The sequence below is a fragment of the Notolepis coatsorum genome (assembly GCF_963971535.1).
Source record: "Notolepis coatsorum genome assembly, chromosome: 1".
NCBI classification, from domain to species: Eukaryota; Metazoa; Chordata; class Actinopteri; order Aulopiformes; family Paralepididae; genus Notolepis; species Notolepis coatsorum.
Window position 1 is genome coordinate 319,718,840 of NC_140165.1, and position 25,859 is coordinate 319,744,698.

Below are 25,859 nucleotides of genomic sequence, written 5' to 3' on the forward strand. Positions count from 1 at the left end.
AGAGAGAGGCCCTGCCCTGAGAGAGAGAGGCCCTGCCCTGAGAGAGAGGCCCTGCCCTGAGAGAGAGAGGCCCTGCCCTGAGAGAGAGGCCCTGCCCTGGGAGAGGCCCTGCCCTGAGAGAGAGAGGCCCTGCCCTGAGAGAGGCCCTGCCCTGGGAGAGAGAGGCCCTGCCCTGAGAGAGAGGCCCTGCCCTGAGAGAGAGAGGCCCTGCCCTGAGAGAGAGGCCCTGCCCTGCCCTGAGAGAGGCCCTGCCCTGAGAGAGAGGCCCTGCCCTGGGAGAGAGAGGCCCTGCCCTGGGAGAGAGAGGCCCTGCCCTGAGAGAGAGAGGCCCTGCCCTGAGAGAGGCCCTGCCCTGAGAGAGAGAGGCCCTGCCCTGAGAGAGAGGCCCTGCCCTGAGAGAGAGAGGCCCTGCCCTGAGAGAGGCCCTGCCCTGAGAGAGAGAGGCCCTGCCCTGAGAGAGGCCCTGCCCTGAGAGAGAGGCCCTGCCCTGGGAGAGAGAGGCCCTGCCCTGGGAGAGAGAGGCCCTGCCCTGGGAGAGAGAGGCCCTGCCCTGAGAGAGGCCCTGCCCTGAGAGAGAGGCCCTGTCTGAGATGGGAGCTAAAGAATAACCTGAAACGGTTCAGGAACTACGACCTCAGCTCCTGCAGTTCATGCACACAACAGGAATACTTGGTAAACGGCTGCATTTATATAACGGCTTTTATCCAAAAGCGCTTCACAATGTATGCCCCTCGCATTCACCCGTCCGCTCGCTCATTCACACACCGACACCGACCCGCTCGGAGGAGGAGGAGGAGGAGGAGGAGGGCAGTCAGGGCGGGGTCACAACAAGCGTCTCGCTCAAGGACACTTCCGACGACGACGCGCTGCCGGAATCTAACCGGGAACCTTCCGATTACCAGAAGAATGCCGCGGCTCTACCCCCTGAGCCGCGAGCTTCCACCGGCAGCCCCTGAACTACGAGAAGAAGGAACTAGGAGAACGCCTTCTGACGTAAAAGGAGGCGTGGTGGATTGACGTGGTCCTACCTTGTCTTCTGGTCTCTGTTTGGCGGGTGGTGGAAGAAGAGAGCGAGGCGGGGGCTTCTTCTGCGGTTTTAACTCCAGTAGGGCTGTGGAGGACGAAGCACACAAGGGTATACACGTCAAACAAGTGGGTAACAGGGGTGTAAAGTAGGGATGTCCCGATCCGATCACGTGACTTTCCGAAGATCGGGATCGGCAAAAAAAAATTAAAATCAACAAACATGACCATGTTCTCGTCTTAAACTCATACTGAGGCCTTAGTTTTGGTTTTAAATTGCATATCATCATTCATTTATTTATTGTGACACAGAGCAGAAGAATTTTGCTAAAAAAAAAACACATTTCCTTTGATTTAATTATACATCAAATGATTTATGTCAAGGATTGCAATGCCTCGCTTGAATGAAGTTTTCACCTGGATAACGTCAACATTCAGGGTGAATGTAATGTGAGAAATTGGGATGAAAAAAAATTAAATTAAATTGATCGGATCGGGAAAGATCGGTATCGGTAGATACTCAAAATCACATGATCGGGATCGGATCGGGAGCAAAAAAATGTGATCGGGACATCCCTAGTGTAAAGTACTTGAGTAATTGTACTTCGTTACAATACTTAAGTACTGTTTTGGGGGATTTGTACTTTACTCAAGTATTATTAGGTTTGTATACTTGTATGTTTTACTCTATTACATTTCAGAGAAAAAATACACACGTTTTACTCCTTACATTTAAAATGCAGACCTACAAAGTACAAAGTACAAATCTCGCAGGTCCAACTATTTTAATTAGTATATTTGTTTCTCTGGCCGAACTAACGTTAACGTTATTAACTTATTAATCCTGCGGCCGCACTTTATTTAAAAACAGCCAATCAAATCCCCATCAATGGAACAAAAAAGAGCAATAAGAGTAATAAACAATGCAGGATATCGGGACCACACACACACACTGTTTCTACAATCACACATTTTGAAGTTCATTGATATGGTAAACTTTTAAAACTCTGCAAGTTATGTACAAAGCAAGAAATAATCAATTACCGGTAAATGTAAGAAGCACATTTCTGGATAAAGAGGGGGGATACAACCTCAGAGGACCATTGAACTTCAAAAAACCTGTGATGAAAACCAACCTGAAAATAATGTGTATCTCCTCTTACGGAGCCACCCTGTGGAATGGGCTAGATTCTATATAGTCTTACCCAGGGGTGTAAAAAGTACCCAGAAAGTGAAAGTATGGCTACTGTCTCAAAATCGTACTCAAGTAAAAGTCGGAGTATCTGGCTAAAAACACACTTGAGTAAAAGTATAAAAGCTTCTACTTTTAAATGTACTTAAGTACTGTCTGACTGTCTGTTCTTCAGATAGCAGGTGTTTAATCAAAGATCCCCCGCTTTCTAGTCTTGCACAAGGACCAATCAGCATGGGTATGGGCGGGTTAATTTTCAGTTCAGTTCAGTTCTTTTTTATTTTGGGTTTTGGACACATAACAACGGTCATTCCATAAATCACCAAAGTTTTACCAGCTGCTATTGCAGCATTGTCCAATTGTCCGAAAAGGGCTGAAGGGAGAAGCACTAGGCTTGTCGGGCCCTACCCCTGAAGACTTACGTTTCATTTCTTTATTTAATTTTTTTATTTACATACATACATAGTAAATACATATAGTGCACATTACAGTACACACATATAGTACACATTACAGTTAGTGATGCACCGATGTGAAAATTGTGGCCGATACCGGTATTAATATTGCTGTTTTGGCCGATACCGATATAGATAGTTATTAATATTCATTATTGTTAGGGCGGCTGAGTAGCACAGTGGGCAAGGCGCTCGCCACTAACGCAGGATATACTGGTATCGAGCCCAGCTCTCTGCGTTGCTACCGGCTTGGCCGGCCGTCATACTAACACAATTGGCAAGTGTTAGAGGTGGGAAAGCCGGTGGGTGGGGATTGGACGTTGTGGACAGCGACTCCTACAGGTCGGTTGGGTGACGCCTGCACAGCAGAAACAGGAAGTAGCGGGGGCAGCGTGAGCCTCCCACGCGTTACTCCTCGCCACTGAGAGTTCGAGCTGTCTGGTGAAAAGATGCGACAGGCTGCCTCCTTGTGTACCGGAGGGGACACACGTGATGCAAGGCTTCTATCCTCACTACAGCCGACCAGTGGGAGGCATAGTCTAGCAACGTTCAAGACAGGGGAGGGAAGAATTGGAATCACGAAATTGGGATGGGAGAAAAATAGAAAATAAGGCGAAAAAGTGGATAAAAAAAAATATATATTCATTATTGTTATATTGTAGAAACGTGTGCATTGAAATGTCTGTAAAGTCTCGACTACATTGAAAATGACGGCGACCTCGATTGTAATTTCGAGAATAAATAAAGGTGGATGATGAAGACTCCCGTAGGGAGGGACTAAGCAGGCGGGCAGAGTGATGCAACTGTGAGCCAATGTCTGACCTGTATCTGGAGCGGGGGGCGTGGCCAGGCCCTGCTGTTGCTGAGCGGGAAGCTGCTGCTGCTGCTTCCTCTTGGGCTCGCTGGGCGGGACCTTGATTGGGGCATCTTTCTTGGGAGGTGCCTGATTGGTCGGCGGCCGCTGCTGCTGCTGCTGCTGAGACGGCTGCTGGGACGACGGCGTCGACGGAGAGGGCGAGTTCTGGGCCGGCGACGACGACGAGGAGGACGAGGAGGACGAGGAGGAAGATGACGACGACGAAGAAGACGAGGACGAGGAGGAAGAGGAGGAGGAGGGGGGAGGAGGAGGAGGAGGGACAGGCTGCTGCTGCGGTTTGTGTCCTTTCCGGCTAGCGACGGTACCGCCGGGGGGGGCCGAGGGCTGTTTGGGGTCCTGGGGGGTCGTGGACTGGGCCGACGAGGTCTGTTTGGGGTCCGGGAGGGCCGGGGACTGGGCCGACGAGGGCTGTTTGGGGTGGTCCTGGGGGGTCGTGGTGGACTGGGCCGGGGTGGTGGCCGCCCCCCCGGGGGGCTGGGGGGGTTCGTTCGGGGGGGCGGGGGGGGAGAGCGCCGCGGGGACCGGCGGAGACGTGGGCTGCTGCAGTCTCGGCTTCTCCTCTCCGGGCTTCGGGGGAGGAGTTTCACTCTTCCTACGGGGAGGCTCCTCCTTCAGGGGCCCGGGGGCGGGCTTGGGGGCGGGCTGCTCGGAGCCGAGCTCCTTCTTGTTGTCGGGCAGCTTGTTCTTCTTCTTGTCCTTCTTGCCCTTGCCTTGATTCTTCTGCAGGAACATCTTGGAGGGCATCCACTGGAGGTTCTGGCACTTGCGGACCCTAGAGAACCAGACCGGCACAGTGTTATGCAACCTTTTCCCCCTTAAGCACATCATTCCTCTTGGTTTTACCTAATGCGTCAATACGGGTTTTCTTGTCTATGAATCACTTAACGCTCTAGGGCCAGAATACATCTATGACTTGCCTCCACCCTACGAGCCCTCTAGACCCCTCAGGTCCCCTGGGACCCGTCTGCTAACTGTTCCAAGAGTCAAAACAAAGCATGGTGAGGCAGCATTCAGTTGTTGTTATTATTATTATTATGCCACACATAGTTGGAACAAACTTCCAGAAGCTCTTAAATCTGCCCCTACTCTACTTTTAAAAACAAGCTAAAAGATTTAATGTTCACCATTGTATATATATATATATATTTTTTTTTTGTTTTGTTATGCTCTTCCTCTTTGTATTCCCTTTGATATGTTTTATGTAAAACACTTTGAATTGCCACTCAGTGTATGGAATGTGCTATATTAGAAATAGACTTGCCATGCTTTCATTACAGAAACCCTTCCACTGAAAAACTCTTAAAAAAATAAATCCAGTATAACTTAAAATTAAAATAGAGCCAGTTGGGACGGTAATGAATCATGACAGAATCATCGGCTCTAATGTTCAATGACTCGCTTGCAGAACTGCTTTTAGTTTTTAATATCTCAGACTCACTTGCAGAACTGCTTTTTAATATCTCAAGACTCACTTGCAAAACTGCTTTTTAATATCTCAAGACTCACTTGCATAACTGCTTTTTAATATCTCAAGACTCACTTGCAAAACTGCTTTTTAATATCTCAAGACTCACTTGCATAACTGCTTTTTAATATCTCACTCACTTGCATAACTGCTTTTTAATATCTCACTCACTTGCAGAACTGCTTTTTAATATCTCACTCACTTGCAGAACTGCTTTTTAATATCTCAAGACTCACTTGCAGAACTGCTTTTTAATATCTCAAGACTCACTTGCAGAACTGCTTTTTAATGTTTCAGACTCACTTGCAGAACTGCTTTTTAATGTTTCAGACTCACTTGCAGAACTGCTTTTTTATATCTCACTCACTTGCATAACTGCTTTTTAATATCTCACTCACTTGCATAACTGCTTTTTAATGTCTCACTCACTTGCATAACTGCTTTTTAATATCTCACTCACTTGCAGAACTGCTTTTTAATATCTCAAGACTCACTTGCAGAACTGCTTTTTAATATCTCAAGACTCACTTGCAGAACTGCTTTTTAATATCTCAAGACTCACTTGCAGAACTGCTTTTTAATATCTCAAGACTCACTTGCAGAACTGCTTTTTAATATCTCAAGACTCACTTGCAAAACTGCTTTTTAATATCTCAAGACTCACTTGCATAACTGCTTTTTAATATCTCACTCACTTGCATAACTGCTTTTTAATATCTCACTCACTTGCAGAACTGCTTTTTAATATCTCACTCACTTGCAGAACTGCTTTTTAATATCTCAAGACTCACTTGCAGAACTGCTTTTTAATATCTCAAGACTCACTTGCAGAACTGCTTTTTAATGTTTCAGACTCACTTGCAGAACTGCTTTTTAATGTTTCAGACTCACTTGCAGAACTGCTTTTTTATATCTCACTCACTTGCATAACTGCTTTTTAATATCTCACTCACTTGCATAACTGCTTTTTAATGTCTCACTCACTTGCATAACTGCTTTTTAATATCTCACTCACTTGCAGAACTGCTTTTTAATATCTCAAGACTCACTTGCAGAACTGCTTTTTAATATCTCAAGACTCACTTGCAGAACTGCTTTTTAATATCTCAAGACTCACTTGCAGAACTGCTTTTTAATATCTCAAGACTCACTTGCAGAACTGCTTTTTAATATCTCACTCACTTGCAGAACTGCTTTTTAATGTTTCAGACTCACTTGCATAACTGCTTTTTAATGTCTTATCTGCTTTAATGTCTCAGACTCACTTGCAGCACTGCTTCTTAATGTCTTATCTGCTTTAATGTCTCAGACTCACTTGCAGAACTGCTTTTTAATATCTCAAGACTCACTTGCAGAACTGCTTTTTAATATCTCACTCACTTGCAGAACTGCTTTTTAATGTTTCAGACTCACTTGCATAACTGCTTTTTAATGTCTTATCTGCTTTAATGTCTCAGACTCACTTGCAGCACTGCTTCTTAATGTCTTATCTGCTTTAATGTCTCAGACTCACTTGCAGCACTGCTTCTTAATGTCTTATCTGCTTTAATGTCTCAGACTCACTTGCAGCACTGCTTCTTAATGTCTTATCTGCTTTAATGTCTTAGACTCACTTGCAGCACTGCTTCTTAATGTCTTATCTGCTTTTAATGTCTCAGACTCACTTGCAGCACTGCTTCTTAATGTCTTATCTGCTTTTAATGTCTCAGACTCACTTGCAGCACTGCTTCTTAATGTCTTATCTGCTTTTAATGTCTCAGACTCACTTGCAGCACTGCTTCTTAATGTCTTATCTGCTTTAATGTCTCAGACTCACTTGCAGCACTGCTTCTTAATGTTGCGTCCCCCGAACTTGGGCTTGTCCAGGCAGTTGGTGCAGACCCCACAGTCCTCTGGCACCTGGCAGCCCGAACACTGGCCACAGCGGCGCGACCTGCGACCCTTCTTGGGAGGGACATCCGGGATGACCTTCTGCTGGCGCGTCTCCCGGGGCTTTAGGGGCGGGGACTGGGGCTCCGCCTCCTCCGAACCAGCGACCGATGATTTGTCTAGAGGAGCAGGAGAGAGTACAGGGTCATTGAGTGATCGACGAGGAAACACAAACCGATGCTCGCCGATTTGAATAGTCATCATCGCGCCGCCTCGTGTGTTTGTCTGGGTTTTGCGAACGTAAAATGGAAAATGGTGTACCGTACTTTTCGGACTATAAGCCGCGGCTTTTTCCCCCATTTTTCGACCCTGCGGCTTATATAACGGTGCGGCTTATATGTGACTCGATGTGACCAAACCCGAAAATGTTAAAATCAAAATATTGCTTTTTTGACTGCATTGAAATGTTATTTATCTGTTCCCTTATTTGCTAAACTTAATACAACTTGTAAATGAGTTCATTCTTGTTATTTGTCTGACAGTATTGTGTCCCAATGCTAATTACATATGGTAATTAAACATTAAAACACCTGCGGCTTATAGTCCAGTGCGGCTTATATATGTACACATCATTCAATTTATCTGCTGCGGCTTATAGTCAGGTGCGGTTTATAGTGCGAAAAGTACGGTATTTATATATCCAGGGTTCCCACAGACGTTGCGAAATGAAATTCAAGGACTTTCAAGTAATTTCCTAAGCACTGTGTTTCATTTTAAAAGGGCATTTAAAAGGATACAATTCACTTTTAAATGCCGTTTTTTTTATAGAAAGAAATCGGATCTAATATTTATGGCTTAAAACCAATTTCCGACAATTAGTTACACTTTAAATAAAAATAATGATATTTCTTGATTCAGAAATTTTTTTATCATGGATGAACAAAACTTTCAATGCGAACGGTCGATTTGAATTTCAAGGACTTTTTAACCTCTTAACTGGCGCCCCCAAAAGTGGCAATTTTTTTTTACTTGACTGCATACTTTTTTTGCAAACCAAAATACTATGCTTTATACTTATAGCACATGCATGAGCCTGGTCTATTTTGAAAGATAACATTTTTTTTTTTTTTTTAAACAAACATATAAACAAACATGACAACACACGATAAGATATACAAGCATTAATTACAGTGCATATCCAATGAAATTACCATTTAGTCAAATGTCTTATACAGGATATACCCCTAATACCTGTTATCTAAAAACCTACACACATATGCTCCAGCTCGTACCCCCCCCCTCCCGGACCCCCCATTGGATAATCCAACCATTATAACTTGTTCCTAAGATAACATTCTGAAGTTTCTGATGCAATAAAGGAAATTCACTTTGTGCTAATGAAATAGAAAACCATTTCCTCATTGACTCCAATGCATTCAGCGGAAGTTTCTCTTCCTGTTTGCGCTCGTGACTTTTCACCTAGATCCCTGATTCGCTCATCCCCGCGTGGGGTAGCATTGGATAGCCACACTCATTGGTTACAACCCTGTCCAATAATTTTCGAGATCACCAAATGATTGACGAGCTAGAGCGTCGGGAGTCGGGAGTGGTATTCAAAAAAATAAAAAGTCTGCCGTGTACTTCCGCGCACGCCTCACATATCGGCATGTAACTCGAGAACCGCTGCAGGGCCCGTACACACGTCGCACGCGGCGAGGAGGAGACTCACCGTCGTTCCCCATGGCGGACAGGATCTTCTCCCGCTCCTCCCAGGGCAAGGCACTGAGTGTGGGCATGTCGTCGGGGAACACCGCCCGGTTGCGCCCCAGAGCCACCGCTGCCCGACGACACACGTGCTTGATGCGGGGGCCGCGCACGGACGCCTCCGACGAGTCGCTCTCCTGGCCCTGGTGGGGGGGGGCGAGCGAGCGGGAAAACAAACAGAGATAAGATATTCCTTTTATTGATTGATCCCCTCGGGGGGGAAACTCGGGCATCATAGCAGCAAGGGGGGGGGGGGGGGGGGGAACAGGTATGGGCAGGGTAATAGTAGAAGACATTCTAGTATAATTATAGTACAGTAGAAAAGTTTAAAATAGGCAGTGTAAACAATATAATTAACTCGGAATTAGTGATGCACGCTATATCGGCCGATATGGCAGTTTTTTTTACACATCGGTCCGATATCAAGATAGGGCAGATATTAAAAAATAATAATAATAAATTATCTTTTTTTTTTCTTCATTTTTACATGTTTTGGCCTTAAATAGTTTAAAAATATCAGTCATTTCGGAAAAGAAGTTACAAAAGTAAAAAAAATTAAATGCGTTTTGGAAAATAGCTCTTTATTTGATTATCATAAAAAAGTGTTTTCTAACCAGAGATATCGACATGGGTGAATATCGGTATCGGCCAGAACAGCAATATTAATATCGGTTATCGGTATCGGCCACAATTTTCACATCGGTGCATCACTACTCAGGAATTAACTCGCATCTGAGCAAGTAGGCAGTGTGATCAAAGCGGCGTAGGGCCCGGGCCTGAAACTGCACCCCGAGAGAGAGAGTGCCCTAGAACTCTCCGTCACTCTCCACGTTTAAATCCAGACTCAAAACCTACCTGTTCTCCCCAAGCTTACAACCTTCCCTAGTCCCTACCCATTATGTCCTGCGTATACTATTCATACCGTTGCTTATTCCCCGTTCATTTGTTTTGCTCATTGTCAGCGTCTTTGGAAAATCGCTTTATAAATCAAATGTATTATTATTAGAGGGAACTGCGCCCTGAGTGGGAGGTTCAAAAGGGTCAAAGTGGGTATCAAACAGGAGGGAAGACTGTCAGGTTTTAAACTGTGGATACCGAACAGAGAAGGTAAAGACGACTTTGAACTGTTGAACACAGTAATCCAGAACTATTTTATTGCACTGTAAAGAAATGTTTTTATATACTGTATGTCTGCACTTTGTGCTCATTTTATGTCTATTCTATTCTATTTTATTGCACTGCACTATTGCACTATTTGATCTTACTCTTTTTATTATTGTCTATTTAAAACTGAATCAAACCATAAACAAGGTGGCCTGTTGGGATGTTAGATCCTAATGTGAAAAACTGTGATTTTATATGTCTGCACTTTATGTCTTTTTTCTGTTGTGAAGCACTTTGAGCTGCAGTTTCTGTATGAAAGGTGCTATACAAATAAAGTTTATTATTATTATTATCAAAGGTGCAGATGAGGGTCTGTTACAACAAACACTAGAATCTAAATATATACTACGAGTAAGTAAAGTATACACAGGTGGAGTATACATAAGGTTATCTTAACTCATTCAGCGCCGTTCACGCATATATACGCGTTTGTCCGCCAATCGAATAATACCAACCACGTGTATATATACGTTATTGGATCGTTATTTCTTTTATTCGCTATTTCCATTCATAAATCACCCAGGAAGGCTGTGGTACCATATGCAAGGTGTCTGAGATTGCAAAGGTCCAATACCGCCGCCCTGGTGGTATGCGGCCGATGTCGCACTTCCTTTCTGACTCTGTGTATGACTCTGTGTATCATTGAAATTCCTCCGGGCGGAGTTTTTGAGTAACCTGGACCGAGGGGTATACCCGACGAAATGCCAATGGATTAAGTATAATATGCGGCCTAATACTAGCCTCCCAGGAATTACCCTAAGCCGCTCTAAAACCATACTTATATTCACCACGGTATAAAACGGGAATGTATGGATGGAAAAATATTCCTTTTTCACATCTTAGATAGATAGATACTCGATGTCAAATGGGCCATAGTATTGCATATATAGCAATAATATTTAAATAGTTATAGCCCTGCAAACAAGGTGAGCGACTCCCACCGTTTACAGCGGTGGCGGTAGCTACTACAGGATGAGGCTAATCCGTGGCGTCCAATGAGTTAACTAGCGTGATATACGTCATCACCAGTCAGAGCGGGGAACAGACCTTTCCTTGAGGGAAAACCCAACATACAGCGACATAACATGTCAGATGAAAAAAGGTAAAAGTTATTAAGAGCAGAGGAGGAGAGCAGGCAGAGGGGACCTGGCCCACTTATACCAAAGGACAGTGGGAAAGGAGAGGTGTAGTATGTCTATTTTATCAGGCTGAACACTTGAAGGGAATGTTTTGGACCTAAATAAAACTCCTTCCCCCTCTTACTGGTGCTGTCAATGTGCCACCGACGACAGAGTTATCTGTGACCGCTACGGTTTAAAAAATGGTACATTTCCAGTTGTTGGCCTCGCTGTGGTGAGAACGTCGAAAAACCGGAAGTGAGCAACTGAAACTGCAACTCGCGGATAAACCAAGTTCACAATCAGTTTGGTGAGAGAATTGTTATATAGGTTGAATTAGTGAGAGAATATATATAGGTTATGCTGTACAGTGTACACGAGAGAGGTTTCATCGTTTGTGACACTGAGAATAAGATGTCTATCCAATCCGGTGTGCATGAACCAGATGAACAGCGCGCGCGTGCGCTTAAAAACACACAGACTTTCCATTGGGGATGTGCATGACCGACCAAAATCATTTTAGAATAGTCTACTGTTCTTAAGACCGAATGTTCAAAAATTTCGTTGATCGGCTCAGCTGACCCGACAATAAATCAAAATGACACCATTCACCATCGTATCGTAGCCTATAATAATAACAGCATTGCATTGGCCTATCAACCGGTTTTAATAAACAAACAGAAACAGTAGCATGTGCATCTTTTACATCAATTAGGCTATGAAAATTAGGCTGCCTCTAAATATAAAAATGTATTAAATAAGAATGGTTTGCTTCACTTAATAAATATATATTATATATATTTTTCGACTCAGACGAATGTGGAGACTGGCGCACGACTATTGGAAAATTCAAACTCATCCCTACTTTCCAAGTCCCTTGCAGAGATTTACACGAGTAAATCTCAAAGGGACATACTTTGAAAAGCAGTGCCGCCGCGCTCCTCTCTGCATAATGCACGAGTCGGGGCAGGATTCCCCTTAAATAACCCCCACCAGGGGACTTTCCCCATTATCGTGTTTCAGTTCGAGTACAAATACAATCTCCCTATTTATAGCAAATATTCACAGAATCCTGTCAGACGGTCGCGACGAGGCGAACAGGAGGGCCTTGTGTTCGGGAGCAGCGGGGGGGAACTTGTGGTGTATTGTCCCTCATGTACTTGCCGTAGTTCCCAGCCACAGGTGTTGTGGTGGGTAACCGGAAGTAAATGCACGTACCGTAATTCCTCTAATAGTAACCGGGTCTCAATTACAAACCGGGTCTCTATTAATGGCCGGGTGCGCTCTTGAGCTAAGCAATTATAAGCCGGCCTCCTAATACAAGCCGGGTTACTAATATACTGAGCTGCATACTGAGCTAGTTACTTGATTTCACTTTGAAAACGTTGAAATGACCAGTGACCACCTGTAATTGCACTGTTTACTATTTCATACAGTACTTGGTTTCAATAAATGAACCCAGTACATTTTACTCGGTTCAAACTGACACAAAATGTTGATTTATTCATTATGATCAGTTTGAAAATTTGAAATATAGGCCTCCCTCTTATACAGGCCTCCTCCTAATACAAGCCTGGTATCCGCTACAGTTGAAACAAATACAAGCCGGGGTTACTATTAGAGGAATTACGGTATGTACCTGAGCTGTGTAGTCTTGAGAATAAATGGTAAACTAAAATAGTGGTCCGGTAATCATTGTTGTTACTAGTGATGCACCGATGTGAAAATTGTGGCCGATTCCGCTAACCGATATTAATATTGCTGTTCTGGCCGATACCGATATCTCTGTATAGAAAACACTGTTTCATGATAATCAAATAAAGAGCTATTTTCCAATTTTTTTTTTTTTTTTTTTGTAATTTATTTTCAGAAATTACTGATATTTTGAAACAATTTAAGACCAAAACATGTTAAATAAATTCAAAGAAAATAATTTAAAAAAAAGGAAATCGGACCGATACCGATGTGTTAAAAAAAAAAAAAAAAAAAAATACCATATCGGCCGATATATGGTGCACCACATGGTGTTGTACAGGTGAGGTAAAGAAGTCCTCGGGATATAGACAGAACTGACCTGGACTCTAGGCTTACAGGTAAGGTAAAGAAGTCCTCGTGATGTAGACAGAACTGACCTGGACTCTAGGCTTACAGGTGAGGTAAAGAAGTCCTCGGGACGTAAACAGAACTGACCTGGACTCTAAGCTTACAGGTGAGGTAAAGAAGTCCTCGGGACGTAAACAGAACTGACCTGGACTCTAAGCTTACAGGTGAGGTAAAGAAGTCCTCGTGATGTAGACAGAACTGACCTGGACTCTAGGCTTACAGGTGAGATAAAGAAGTCCTCGTGATGTAGACAGAACTGACCTGGACTCTAGGCTTACAGGTGAGGTAAAGAAGTCCTCGGGACGTAAACAGAACTGACCTGGACTCTAAGCTTACAGGTGAGGTAAAGAAGTCCTCGTGATATAGACAGAACTGACCTGGACTCTAGGCTTACAGGTGAGGTAAAGAAGTCCTTGTGATGTAGACAGAACTGACCTGGACTCTAGGCTTACAGGTGAGGTAAAGAAGTCCTCGGGACGTAAACAGAACTGACCTGGACTCTAGGCTTACAGGTGAGGTAAAGAAGTCCTCGGGACGTAAACAGAACTGACCTGGACTCTAAGCTTACAGGTGAGGTAAAGAAGTCCTCGTGATGTAGACAGAACTGACCTGGACTCTAGGCTTACAGGTGAGATAAAGAAGTCCTCGTGATGTAGACAGAACTGACCTGGACTCTAGGCTTACAGGTGAGGTAAAGAAGTCCTCGGGACGTAAACAGAACTGACCTGGACTCTAAGCTTACAGGTGAGGTAAAGAAGTCCTCGTGATATAGACAGAACTGACCTGGACTCTAGGCTTACAGGTGAGGTAAAGAAGTCCTCGTGATGTAGACAGAACTGACCTGGACTCTAGGCTTACAGGTGAGGTAAAGAAGTCCTCGGGACGTAAACAGAACTGACCTGGACTCTAGGCTTACAGGTGAGGTAAAGAAGTCCTCGGGACGTAAACAGAACTGACCTGGACTCTAAGCTTACAGGTGAGGTAAAGAAGTCCTCGGGATGTAAACAGAACTGACCTGGACTCTAGGCTTACAGGTGAGGTAAAGAAGTCCTCGGGATGTAAACAGAACTGACCTGGACTCTAGGCTTACAGGTGAGGTAAAGAAGTCCTCGGGATGTAAACAGAACTGACCTGGACTCTAGGCTTACAGGTGAGGTAAAGAAGTCCTCGGGATGTAAACAGAACTGACCTGGACTCTAGGCTTACAGGTGAGGTAAAGAAGTCCTCGGGATGTAAACAGAACTGACCTGGACTCTAGGCTGATGATCCGGGCCCTTCAGAGAGGATATAAACAGAACTGACCTGGACTTTAGGCTGATGATCCGGGGCCTTCAGAGAGGACGTAAACAGAACTGACCTGGACTCTGGGCTGATGATCCGGGCCCTTCAGAGAGGATATAAACAGAACTGACCTGGACTTTAGGCTGATGATCCGGGCCCTTCAGAGAGGATATAAACAGAACTGACCTGGACTTTAGGCTGATGATCCGGGCCCTTCAGAGAGGATATAAACAGAACTGACCTGGACTTTAGGCTGATGATCCGGGGCCTTCAGAGAGGATACAAACAGAACTGACCTGGACTTTAGGCTGATGATCCGGGCCCTTCAGAGAGGATACAAACAGCACTGACCTGGACTCTGGGCTGATGATCCGGGGCCTTCAGAGAGGATATAAACAGAACTGACCTGGACTTTAGGCTGATGATCCGGGGCCTTCAGAGAGGATATAAACAGAACTGACCTGGACTCTGGGCTGATGATCCGGGCCCTTCAGAGAGGATACAAACAGAACTGACCTGGACTTTAGGCTGATGATCCGGGGCCTTCAGAGAGGATATAAACAGAACTGACCTGGACTCTGGGCTGATGATCCGGGGCCTTCAGAGAGGACGTAAACAGAACTGACCTGGACTCTGGGCTGATGATCCGGGCCCTTCAGAGAGGATATAAACAGAACTGACCTGGACTTTAGGCTGATGATCCGGGCCCTTCAGAGAGGACGTAAACAGAACTGACCTGGACTTTAGGCTGATGATCCGGGCCCTTCAGAGACTTGCTCTTCTCGATCTTGAACAGCTGGGCCTTGGCCTTCTTCAGCAGACCCACCACCCGCCTGTCGGCCACGGGCTGCTTCTCCGCGTGGGCCAGCATGGAGCCCAGAGAGGGGGGGGCCGGGGGCTGCTGCTGCTGCTGCTTCACCTGCTGCTGGGGCTGCTGCCCGGGGAAGAAGCCTGCCCCCTGCTGGCCGCCGGGGGCACTTAGGGGTTTCTCCCTGTCCCCCGGCTCATTCTCCGCTCCCTTCTCCGACGAGGGCCTGCCTTTCTTATTGAGCCGCCCCTTGGCGAAGGAGAGGGGAGCGGCGGCGGCGGTGGGATGGAGCTGAGCGCCGCACCTCTCCGCGGAGGCGGCCTCGGGAGCGGAGGAGTCGACCGACGCCGACTTCTTTCTCCCCGGAGTCTTCTTGGGGGCCAGGGACGCCAGGGGGTCTTCCACGGTGTCCCTGCCGCCGTCCGCCACCGCGAAGAGGCCGGAGGCGGCGGCGTTGTTGTTGTTGGGGGAGGCGTCCGGCGTGGGAGGGGCCTTCCCCCTCTTCTCCCAGTCCTTCCTCCCGTCCCTCTTGTTCTCCTTCTCCCTCTCTCTGCTTTTTTCAGAGTCCCTTTCTTTTTCCTTCGGAGGGGCGGAGGACTCCTGGGGTGCGGCCGCCGCCTTGGCCCCCTTGCCGGCGCCCCGTCCCGTCTCCTGGGCGCCGGAGGGGAACAGGGGGAAGAGTTGGGAGGAAGAGGCGGACGTGGAGGAGGAGGAGGAGGAAGAGGCCGAGTTACCCCCCGCAGCAGCCGTCCTCCTGCCGTCCGAGGCCCCGTGGGAGGCCAGGCCCTGCAGGGAGCCGGTGGAGAAGGTGCTGAAGGGAGCGGAGGTTAAGGCACTAGTGGCTAGCGTACTACCGGCTGACCCCCCGGGTAATAAAGGGCCGGGGTTACCGCCGGAGACGCCGGAGCCCGTCAGCGCCAGCGACAGTTCGGAGGAGGAGCCTCGCCTCACGGACACCGGGCCCTGGCTGCTGCGCCGCGTCATGGAGTGAGAGGGCGACCGCGGCTGGCCCCCCCGCAGCAGGCCCAAGGTGCGCCTCCTCCGGCGCCGGAAGGCTCTGCCGGAGCCGGGGGACGACGCCTGGAGGGGGGAGAGCGAGCCGGGGCTGCTGCCGGAGGACGACTGCAGCAGGGTGACCGACTCGAAGATGCGGGAGTGGGCCTCGCTGGGGTTGAAGCGCGGGGCGCGCAACAGCGGGCTGCGCTTCTGGAGCAGCGGCGCCGCCTCGAAGCGCGACGAGGGGTGCTGATGGTGGGGGTGGTGGTGCAGAGGGGAGAACAGACGTGCGCCCCCCCCCGGCCCCCCTCCTCCTCCCCCGCCACCGCCCGGCGCCTGGAACCCGACCGGAGCGGCGCCCCCTGCTCCTACTCCCCCGCCGGCGGCCTGGGGCATCAGGCCCACGTCTTGGGCCGTGAGAGGGGGAGGACGGAAGTTGTCAAATATGGGCTTGCGGATCAGGCCCTCCTTGGCGTACTTGGCGGAGGAGAAGCGGGACTGCTCAGTGCGGGACAGCGACGTCCAGCGGAAGGTGGGCTCTCGCAGGATGGAGCGACTGCGCTTGTTGTCCTGCAGGCCGGAGAGCGCCGAGGGTCCGGAGAGGAAGGGCGCGATGGGGTGAGGCATGATCCAGGGCGACTGAGGGTGGTGCTGCTCGCCGCCGGGCGCCGCGTTGTTGGAAGAGGCCGACTGGGGCGGCTGGGGCGGGGCGAGGAGCGGGGGAGGCGGAGGGGAGGAGGAAGAGGAGGCCGTGGACGAGGCCTGCTGGGAGTTCCCCAATAAGGCGGAGGACGACATCAACACTCCCGTCGCGGGGCTGATGATGGCCTTCTTGGCACCGGTGGTCAGAAGAACCCCTCTGCCTCTCGGGCCCAGACCACCGCCCCCCCGGCCCACCCCCAGCCCCCTGCGGCCCCGTCGGCCCCGCTCCGCCGGCGGCACGCAGTCCGGCTCCGGCTCGGAGGGAGGGGAGGGCGGCCGCGAGGAGCCGTGCAGAAGAAGGTTGCCCTGCCGCTCGCCCTGCGAGGACGGAGAGCGGTCCTCGGGCTCCGACAGGGCGTGCGTCGTGCCCTCCGAGGCCTGGGAGTCGCACCACGAGTCGTCCAGGCTGGGGCTGCTGGAGCGCGACGACTCGGCCGAGGACAGCTGGGAGGAGTGCTGGGAGAGGGCGCTGGAGCCGCAGGAGGCCGCGCTGCTGCTGAACCGTCCGTTGGTGGCGCTGTTGGCGCTGATGTTGTTGTTGTTGAGCAGCACGGGGGGCAGCACGCCGCCGCCGGGGGCCGGCGCGGGGGGCGGCGGAGGAGGGATGGAGTCGACGGGGGGGGCAGCGGCGCTGGCGACGGCGGCGGCGGTGGAGGAGGACACCAGGGGAGGGGAGGGGGACGACGAGGAGGTGGCGGGGGTGGGCGGGGCCGGCGTGGAGACAGAGGAAGGGGCTGCCTCTAGCCGCGCCATCTTCATGTGGGGCGGCGGGGTCCCGAAGCCGCTCTCGTCTTCGATGAAGCGCTTCGGGGTCTTGATGATGCGCAGGGAAACAGTGCTGACCACGGGCATAATAAACTGTCTGATGCTCTTCAGCTGGGTCCTCCGCCTCCGCCTGATGCCCACCTCCGCGCCCACCCCCGGCCCGGGCCCTCCGACGGCCACGACCTCCTTCTCCAGCAGCTTCTTCTTCTGCGCCCCTTTCTTGGCACGCTGCAGCAGCTGCTTGGCGACGGTGGCGTCAGTGCGTTTGGAAGGCGGCACGGTCCTAACGGGCTTGACGTGTCGGGGGCTTTGCCTCAGGCCCAGCGGCCTGCCCGGCTTAGCGGGGGTGGCGGGGGGACTGGAAGGTCGGGAGGAGGAGGAGGAGTCCCGGAGCTCGGAGCCGTCCGCGTCCCCGAGCTTGGCTTGCTGCTGCTGCTGCTGGGGAGCGCGAGAGTCCGTGTCTCTGTCCCGGCGGACCCTGAAGGCCTTGTTGTGTTTCCCGTCCCCAGGCGACTCGGTGGCGGACAGCCGAGCGGCGGCGGCGGCGGCCGCCTCGGCTTTGAGGCGCTCAGCGGACGGCGGCCGCCCTCGTCTGCGTCGCGGCGCGCCGGGGAGGGGTTTTAGCCGCGACTTGAGAGGACAGAGTTTCACTTCCCTCAGCCGCTTCAGCTTGGTGGTGGCCTTGGAGTCGACCCGCGCCGCTCTCGACACCTTGGCCCCCGTGTCCTGCTGCTGGACGGAGCCCAGCGGGGTCCTCTTGTTGTTGGCTCCCTTGCGGTCCTTCTCGTTCGCCGTGTCCTTGGCCAGCTCGGGCCCCCCCGCCTGCCTGCCGCCGCCGTCCTCCCCCCCCGCCGCGGCATGGCCCCCCCCGCCCGCGTGCCAGGCTCTCTGGCCGCCCGAGGCCGGCGGACGACCTCTCCTCTTCTCCCCGGAGCCGGGCGGCCTCCCCGGCAGCCGCTTGACCTTCGGGGCTGACCGCTCGGAGCCTCCCTCCGGTTTCCCCTGGGGGGCGGGGAAAGAGGGAGGCGGGAGACCTGCGGCGGCTCTCTGGGCAGACGAGGCCCGCGGAGGACGGCCTCTGGGCTTCTTCTCCTGAGTCGGGGGACCTGCGGACGACACCACGGGACACGACGGAGGGGTTTCAGTCAGTGGGGCGACTTCTGATGACGTTGGGTTAGGGTTAAAAAAGGCACAGACACCATTAAAACTGACAACTCACAGGAATGCAAGCTACAACTGAGGTCCTAATTAGGGATGGGTACCGAATTCGGTACTTTTGAGGTACTGAACCGAAACACGTCGGTACTACCGAGTATCGATTCAAGTGAGATACCGGATTTTTATTTTTTTTTATTTTTTTATAACCTTTTTTTTTGCTTTTCTCTTTTCATGTCAACGTTCACACTCACAATATATGCTTACCTAGGATTTTACTTGATTCAACAACAAAGCAGTTGGAGCAATGGCAAGCCGAAAACTGTCGAAATTGTAGTTATTTGAAGTTTGGATAATTTTTTTCACAACTGAGGTAGGTAAATAAAAATGTTTGAGACTAAAGTACCGAAAAAAGGTACCGTTGTGTACCGGACTACCGGTATCGATTCACAGGTACCGGTACCGTATCGGTTCAAATGTGAAAGGTACCCATCCCTAGTCCTAATGGGTCTGAGAAAACACACTGGAAAAAGGTAATAAAACTAAGTAAAATATTCCACCGCATCCTCAGTCCTACAGTATATTAGGGGTGGGTAGTGTCGCGATACTTTGCGTGGCGATACTGTATCGATATTTAATAAATTTTTTATTTTTTTTTTGTATAAGGAAGTTGCATTGTTCATTTCAATACCTGTAATAGTACAGTAGTCCACACACACGTGTGCATTCAGTTAAGTTGGAATATGACTGTAATACAAACAGTTCAGTTTGTCAGGTACATGCAACACAGATTACAGTGTTGACATCTGTCTGCTTGAGAAAATACCATGTTCTGCAATAAAAATGATTGAAGTGAGACGAACAGACTGAACTTTATTTTATTAGATAAAACATGTTGACACAGTTTTACTTTGGAGTTGAAAAAAGGTAATAAATAAAATGTGATAAAATAAAAAAAATGTATTCCCCCGCAATACTCAGCGTATAGCGATATATTTAGTATCGTATCGTGACGCAAGTATCGCGATAGTATCGTATTGTGAGGTCTCTGGCGATTCCCACCCCTACAGTATATATAGCATCCTTGTTATTGTGATATTCATATGTGGGTATTCATTAGGGCTGTACTGAATGCTTCAAAGCTTCGATCATAATGTTGACATTCGAATTCTAAATCAACATTCGCATTTTTTTATTGTAAATTCATTTTTTTGTGTCTATTCATTCTGTTTAAAGGGGTTATGCACTGCTATTCCTAGCACTATTTGGGCAACTTTACACACTTCCTGTGAGTCTATGTAACACATCTGTAATTTTTATTCCAAAAATAATCATTGTTTTATATTTCTAATCTTGTACTCAAAACCAGCATTTTTCAGCCTCATGAAAGCAGGCTATTATTGGCTTGGCTCCACCCAGACTTTGAGTGACAGCCACCCACCAAATAGCTCCGCCCATCTCCCCGTCAGAGATTAGGTTTCAGGTTACATACAAATATGGTATGTCATAAATATAGAGATGTAGCAGTACTGTCTATCTATATATATATAATATGTTACCATGAATTGAAATTGGGGGACCCTGATGTAAACAAGACGAAAGTCTTTCTCTGGTCTCCATCATAGCAGTACTGAGCAGTACTGTAGCAATACAAATATGGTATGTCATAAATATAGAGATGTAGCAGTACTGTCTATCTATATATATGTTACCACTATTTGTAAAAGCCACAACCACGTTACCATATTTGTAATAATGTAAATCATTGTGTCGTTGTACATAGTGTATACACCGTTAGAAGCTAACATAGCTTAGCTTGGTAGCTATTGTGCTAACAACATATCCCGACGTCCGGCATGCACGCCCGACACAAAATGGTTCTCTCCTCTCTGTACACCCCCGTCCCCACGGGTACCCTGCCGGGGAGCCCATGGACGCGACAACGGCGGCAGCCGTAGGGTGCTCGAGCCCGCCGTAACGCTAGTGGTACACAATAGCTATGAGCTAACTAACGCTACGGCCGCCGCTGTTGTCGCGTCCACAAGCTCCCCGGCAGGACACCCGCGAGAACGGGGGCACACAAGGAGGAGAGAACCACCCCAAATCGAGCACTCATGCCGGCCGACAAGCCGGACACCGCGGTTGTTGTTAGCACAATAGTAGCCCACTGTGATGCACCGAGTGGGCCACCATTGATCAACATGCAGCGATGTGTAGCTTGCATGATGCGTGTGCAGTGCTTTGCCACACAGGTCTGAGAAGAGGACCTGCACATGATAGCAACCGGGAGCGTCGCGGAGCATTCAGCCTGCTGGCTACCTAGATCCACTTCAACCAGCCGAGCGTCGGGAGCTCCAGCAGCTTGTCGATGTGCTAATAGCCTGGAGCCAGCTACCGTTAGCTTGCAGAGGCTCCAGCACACCGACAAGCTGTGTAGCCAGCTAACGTTAGCTTGCAGAGGCTCCAGCACACCGACAAGCTGTGTAGCCAGCTACCGTTAGCTTGCAGAGGCTATTAGCACACCGACAAGCTGTGTAGCCAGCAGGCTGAATGCTCCGCGACGCTGGTTGAAGTGGATCTAGGTAGCCAGCAGGCTGAATGCTCAACGACGCTCCCGGTTGCTAACGCCGGCCCCGGCTGGTGCTAAGTAGCTAGCGATCGCTCCCGAGTCCCGAGAGCTAACGCCGGTCTGTCTGTCGAAGACCGAGGGAACCGCATCAGGCTTCAGCTGATTAGTGATCTTCTGGACAAACCTTCCACCCTGCAGGTAGCAAGAATGGAGGCGGGCATTACTAAAACCACAGAGCCAATCACATCACCGTGCGCTATAAACAGCGCCCTGTGACGTGCACCAGGTCGTCAAATCAACATGACCTGATTTACTAGAGGCAAAGAGGGGATGGGCTGTAGCTGAGGAATTCGCCAATATAGTATTTAGGCCCAAAAACACATTGATACGAACTCCTATTACTATAATACAATGCTAGAGACTGAAAAATGACATTTATAATGCATAGCACCTTTAAACCAATGGGTTTTTTCTTCACAGTTGCAGATAAAGATCAGGCTACACTAATATTATTGTATTATACTATAAGACGTCACCAACCGTGCCCTTATTGGATTATTTATGTTGATGAAACTGAGTTATATTCATTAACACATTGGTCGCCAAAAACGGCGTAAGTCGTTATTGCCCGCCATGCGTTGAACGGCAACAACGGCGTAAATCGTTTTTGGGATCAATATTTCACTTTTTCGCCATGGCATTCATAATTCATCCAGCCTCCCTCCGGACTGCAGCGGCACCCTGTCTGAGATTGCAACGCCTCAATACCGCCGCCTGGTGGATAGTCGGGCGAGTTACACTCACGTCAAACCGGAAGTGGCGGTCGGTGCATCGAAGAAATCCCTCCAGCAGTGATATCTTGTTACGGGACTCCAGACAAACACTTGAGTGCATTTGGATCGCTTTCAAAACGCAATAATCGATATGATTTCGGCGTTTATTGCGCCATACAAACCGGAAATGGATCTAGGAGATCGGCGTCAAATAATTGGGATCTTTTTCCCCCAGTCTCATCGGCGAACGGTAAGAGGGCACTAACGTTATTTTCAGCCTGATTGTCCATTTCCTTGTTTGCAATCAGTCTGTATATATCAACCCATACTAAATAAAGCCGTTACTGACGATCAAGGAATTATAAACGACCCCCCCCCCCTTTCCTTCACGCATGATGAAGCATAATGTATACCGATCATATACATTTGCATTTTTTAATATAGCGTGTATAGGAAAGAAACGCCAAACTATAATCTATCATATGCGGCAGGGCCTATAACTAGCGTTTTTGGAATTACAGCAAAAAAGCTTAAAAACATACTTATATTCTCGAAGGTATTAACACAACATTGTATGAATGAAAAAATATAACGTTCCCACATCCTGAACGATAGATAATCGATGTTGAATGGGCCATTGGGCCATAGTAATGTCAATATAGCAATACAATTTAAAGAGTTATAGTCCTGCAAAGAAGGTAAACATCTCCATAGGGTTACAGTGCTAGCAGACTGGGTACAATGATGGGCACAACCCCCGGCGCCCAATGTGTTAAAGAAAGTTGATTTCATAAAAAAAATTAAAAAGACTCATTTAATCAGATTAATCACTTTATTCAAATTGAGGATTTAGTTTGAGGATATAAAAAAATATATATTTTGATTAAGTCATAAAACATGACAGACATTCAAAGCTTCGTTCGAATCCTTCAATAGAAGCTTCTAATGTAAAAAAAAAATACATTCGGTACAGCCCTAGTATTCATATAGTTCTGTATATGGATGGCTGGGTGATGATGATGGTCTCTGAGGACTAAAACGCTCACACTTTTCTATGTAATTAATAGGGCTGCAACGATTAGTCGACGACGTCGATTATAAAAAATCATCGACGAGGAATTGTTGTGTCGATTAGTCATTAAAAAAAAGAATTATTATAATTTATTTTTTTTGTGCACTACCTATCTTTGTGAAAGTGGCTTCTCAGCTCTGGTCCAGCCAGCTGAAGACTTCTTAGCTTAACATAACAGACCGACAGTAAGTTTGGGGGAACTAATGGGATAACTGGGGATGTTGTTTGGTGCTGACAAGAGTCTCAAAGCAACTCTGAGGTCGTGCTCAATGTCCAATCTGTTCCTCTGCTCTGTCTTCAGCTGGACCAGAGCTGAGAAGCCACTTTCACAAAGATAGGTAGTGCACACAAAAAAAAATTATTATTATTTTTTTTTAATATAATTGTTTCGATTAGTCGACTAATCGAAAAAATAATCGACAGATTAGTCAACTACCAAAATAGTCATTAGTTGCAGCCCTAGTAATTAATACATCTATTTTTGCATCTAAAAAGAGTCTACAGATTGTGTCCGTGTGCACTGGTCCTACTCTCTGGTAAGCCTAAGAGCGCAAACTTTCCTAAATGTTTCCGTTACTTCCCACTTGTATCGGGCGACAGAACGAGGGATGCTTCTAGTGTTTCTGAACCTTGTAGTGGAAGAGGAGCGGAGCACCGTACCTGCAGAACTCCTTAACGGGCTCTGGATTCTGTTGTGCTCAGTCACGGCTCCAAATCCTCCAAATGCTTCTTCCTACACGGCGACAGACGAGACAAAAGGAGAGGATTATTATTTCATCAGCTTTTTTTTTACATCATTTTCTCTTTATAAATCAGGTTGGAACCAGCGTTGTAGCACTCGAGTCCTCCTGCTGGACTGATCTGCAGGACTCGTGACTCGACTTGCACTCGAGCACCGATGACTCAGACTTGAGCATTGACTGCATTCAGACTCGGAAGGTGCAGACAGTCCGACTTGTTAATTATAGTACTGTTTTATTAGAATCTTTTGGCATAAGATATTGATGGCTAGTGCATTTGTTTGGCTATTGTGTCACAAAGTAAATACACTCAGTTTGAAACCATCCAAGAGAAGAAAAACCCAGTGACTTGACTAAAAACACACACGTGCCAAAACCGCCGCTTTCCTGTTCCCGAGGAGGTAAGACGAGGCCCGGTTAGTCACACGCAGGAAAGGAAGGCTTCTGCCCCGAGACATCTTGACAAATAAATATATATTTCTAGTAACTCAAGACAGGGAAATTGCTTTTTAACGCGAGATCATTTTCTAAACCTACATGCCTTGGCTCTGGCGCTAAGTGACAGCCTTGTTTCCCCCCCCCCCCCCCTCCAGTCAGTAGGTAGTGACAGCCGTATAATTAGAACCCATTGACCCTGGAAAGCGTCCTAGAATGCTCTCCGTCAGCAGTGGAACTTCTTCTGAAAACCATCTCACTTGGTCCAGTTCTCAACTGTCGTAATGAGTATCTATCCGGGGCGGAAACGTCAAAACGTTGGCACTAAAAAAAGGCTGTATTTTCACATGAATATATAGCTTACTATTTTAACCCTTTCACTACCACACGTTAACCCTTTCACTACCACACGTTAACCCTTTCACTACCACACTACCAAAGGGTTAACCCAGTGCTTCTCAAACTTTTTCTGTCAGGCCCCCCTTTGGCGGACCAAAATATTTTTTTTTGTGGAGAACAGTGCAGCTGCAACAGATAGCACTTTAGTGATAATTTTCTAAAAAAAAACAAAAACAAAAAAAACGTTTTTAAATCTCAAGGCCCCCCGTCATGCCTCTGCGCCCCCCCTGGGGGGCGCGCCCCCCACTTTGAGAAACACTGGGTTAACCCTTTCACTGCCACACGACAAAGAGTTAACCCTTTCACTACCACGGTTTCAATCGACGTTTTTGTAGCGTGTATATAGAATAGAAATGTAAAGACATGAGATGGAATTAAAACATAGAAAAGGACAATTTGTAGGGCGGCCGGGTAGCGCAGCGGACTAAGCGATCTGCCTACCACCGCAGAGACAGTGGGGTGGAGCAGCTGTGGTGCCTCCGGCTCGGCCGACCGTCCATACTGACACAATTGGCGTGTCAGCGGGTGGGAAGCCGGTGGGGGGGGTGAGTCCTGGTCGTTGTAAACAGTTTGACTCCTACAGTTCGGTCAGGGCGCCTGCTCAGTGCGGGAGGGAACTGGGGGAAGGTAGTGTGAGCCTCCCACGCGTTACACTTCCCCAGTGAGAGTCCTCGCTGTCAGGTGAAAAGAAGCGGCTGGCTGACTCCACATGAATCGGAGGAGACATGTGATAGACTCTATCAACCCTCCCTAGACCGGCAAGGGGGGGGGGCAAATGCGTGCAACGACCAGGAAGGGAGGGAAGGGAATTGGCATAATGACAAAAAATTGGGATGGGAGAAAAATACAGAAAAAAATGGAGAAAAAGTAGATTAAAAAAAAAGGACAATTTGTAGGCAAACAGTAGTAGGCAGTAGTAATACTACTAGCATTAACCTTAGTTAACCTTCTGTAGTGTGGTAGTGAAAGGGTTAACCTTCTGTAGTGTGGTAGTGAAAGGGGTCTGTAGTGTGGTAGTGAAAGGGTTAACCTTCTGTAGTGTGGTAGTGAAAGGGTTAACCTTCTGTAGTGTGGTAGTGAAAGGGGTCTGTAGTGTGGTAGTGAAAGGGTTAACCTTCTGTAGTGTGGTAGTGA

At 48.2% G+C, this 25,859-nt stretch overlaps 1 protein-coding gene across 1 annotated transcript in view; it reads right to left on the reverse strand.

Annotated features, from left to right (window-relative positions):
- Nucleotides 1-25,859, reverse strand: part of kmt2a (lysine (K)-specific methyltransferase 2A) — a gene marked incomplete at both ends in the record, with an annotated part of 110,966 nt that overhangs the window by 70,383 nt on the left and 14,724 nt on the right. The window contains 7 exon segments of the mRNA XM_084311960.1: nucleotides 1,029-1,111; nucleotides 3,493-3,778; nucleotides 3,809-4,319; nucleotides 6,829-7,060; nucleotides 8,611-8,788; nucleotides 15,048-18,688; nucleotides 23,812-23,884. Of these exon segments, the coding sequence (XP_084168086.1) occupies nucleotides 1,029-1,111; nucleotides 3,493-3,778; nucleotides 3,809-4,319; nucleotides 6,829-7,060; nucleotides 8,611-8,788; nucleotides 15,048-18,688; nucleotides 23,812-23,884 (5,004 nt within the window).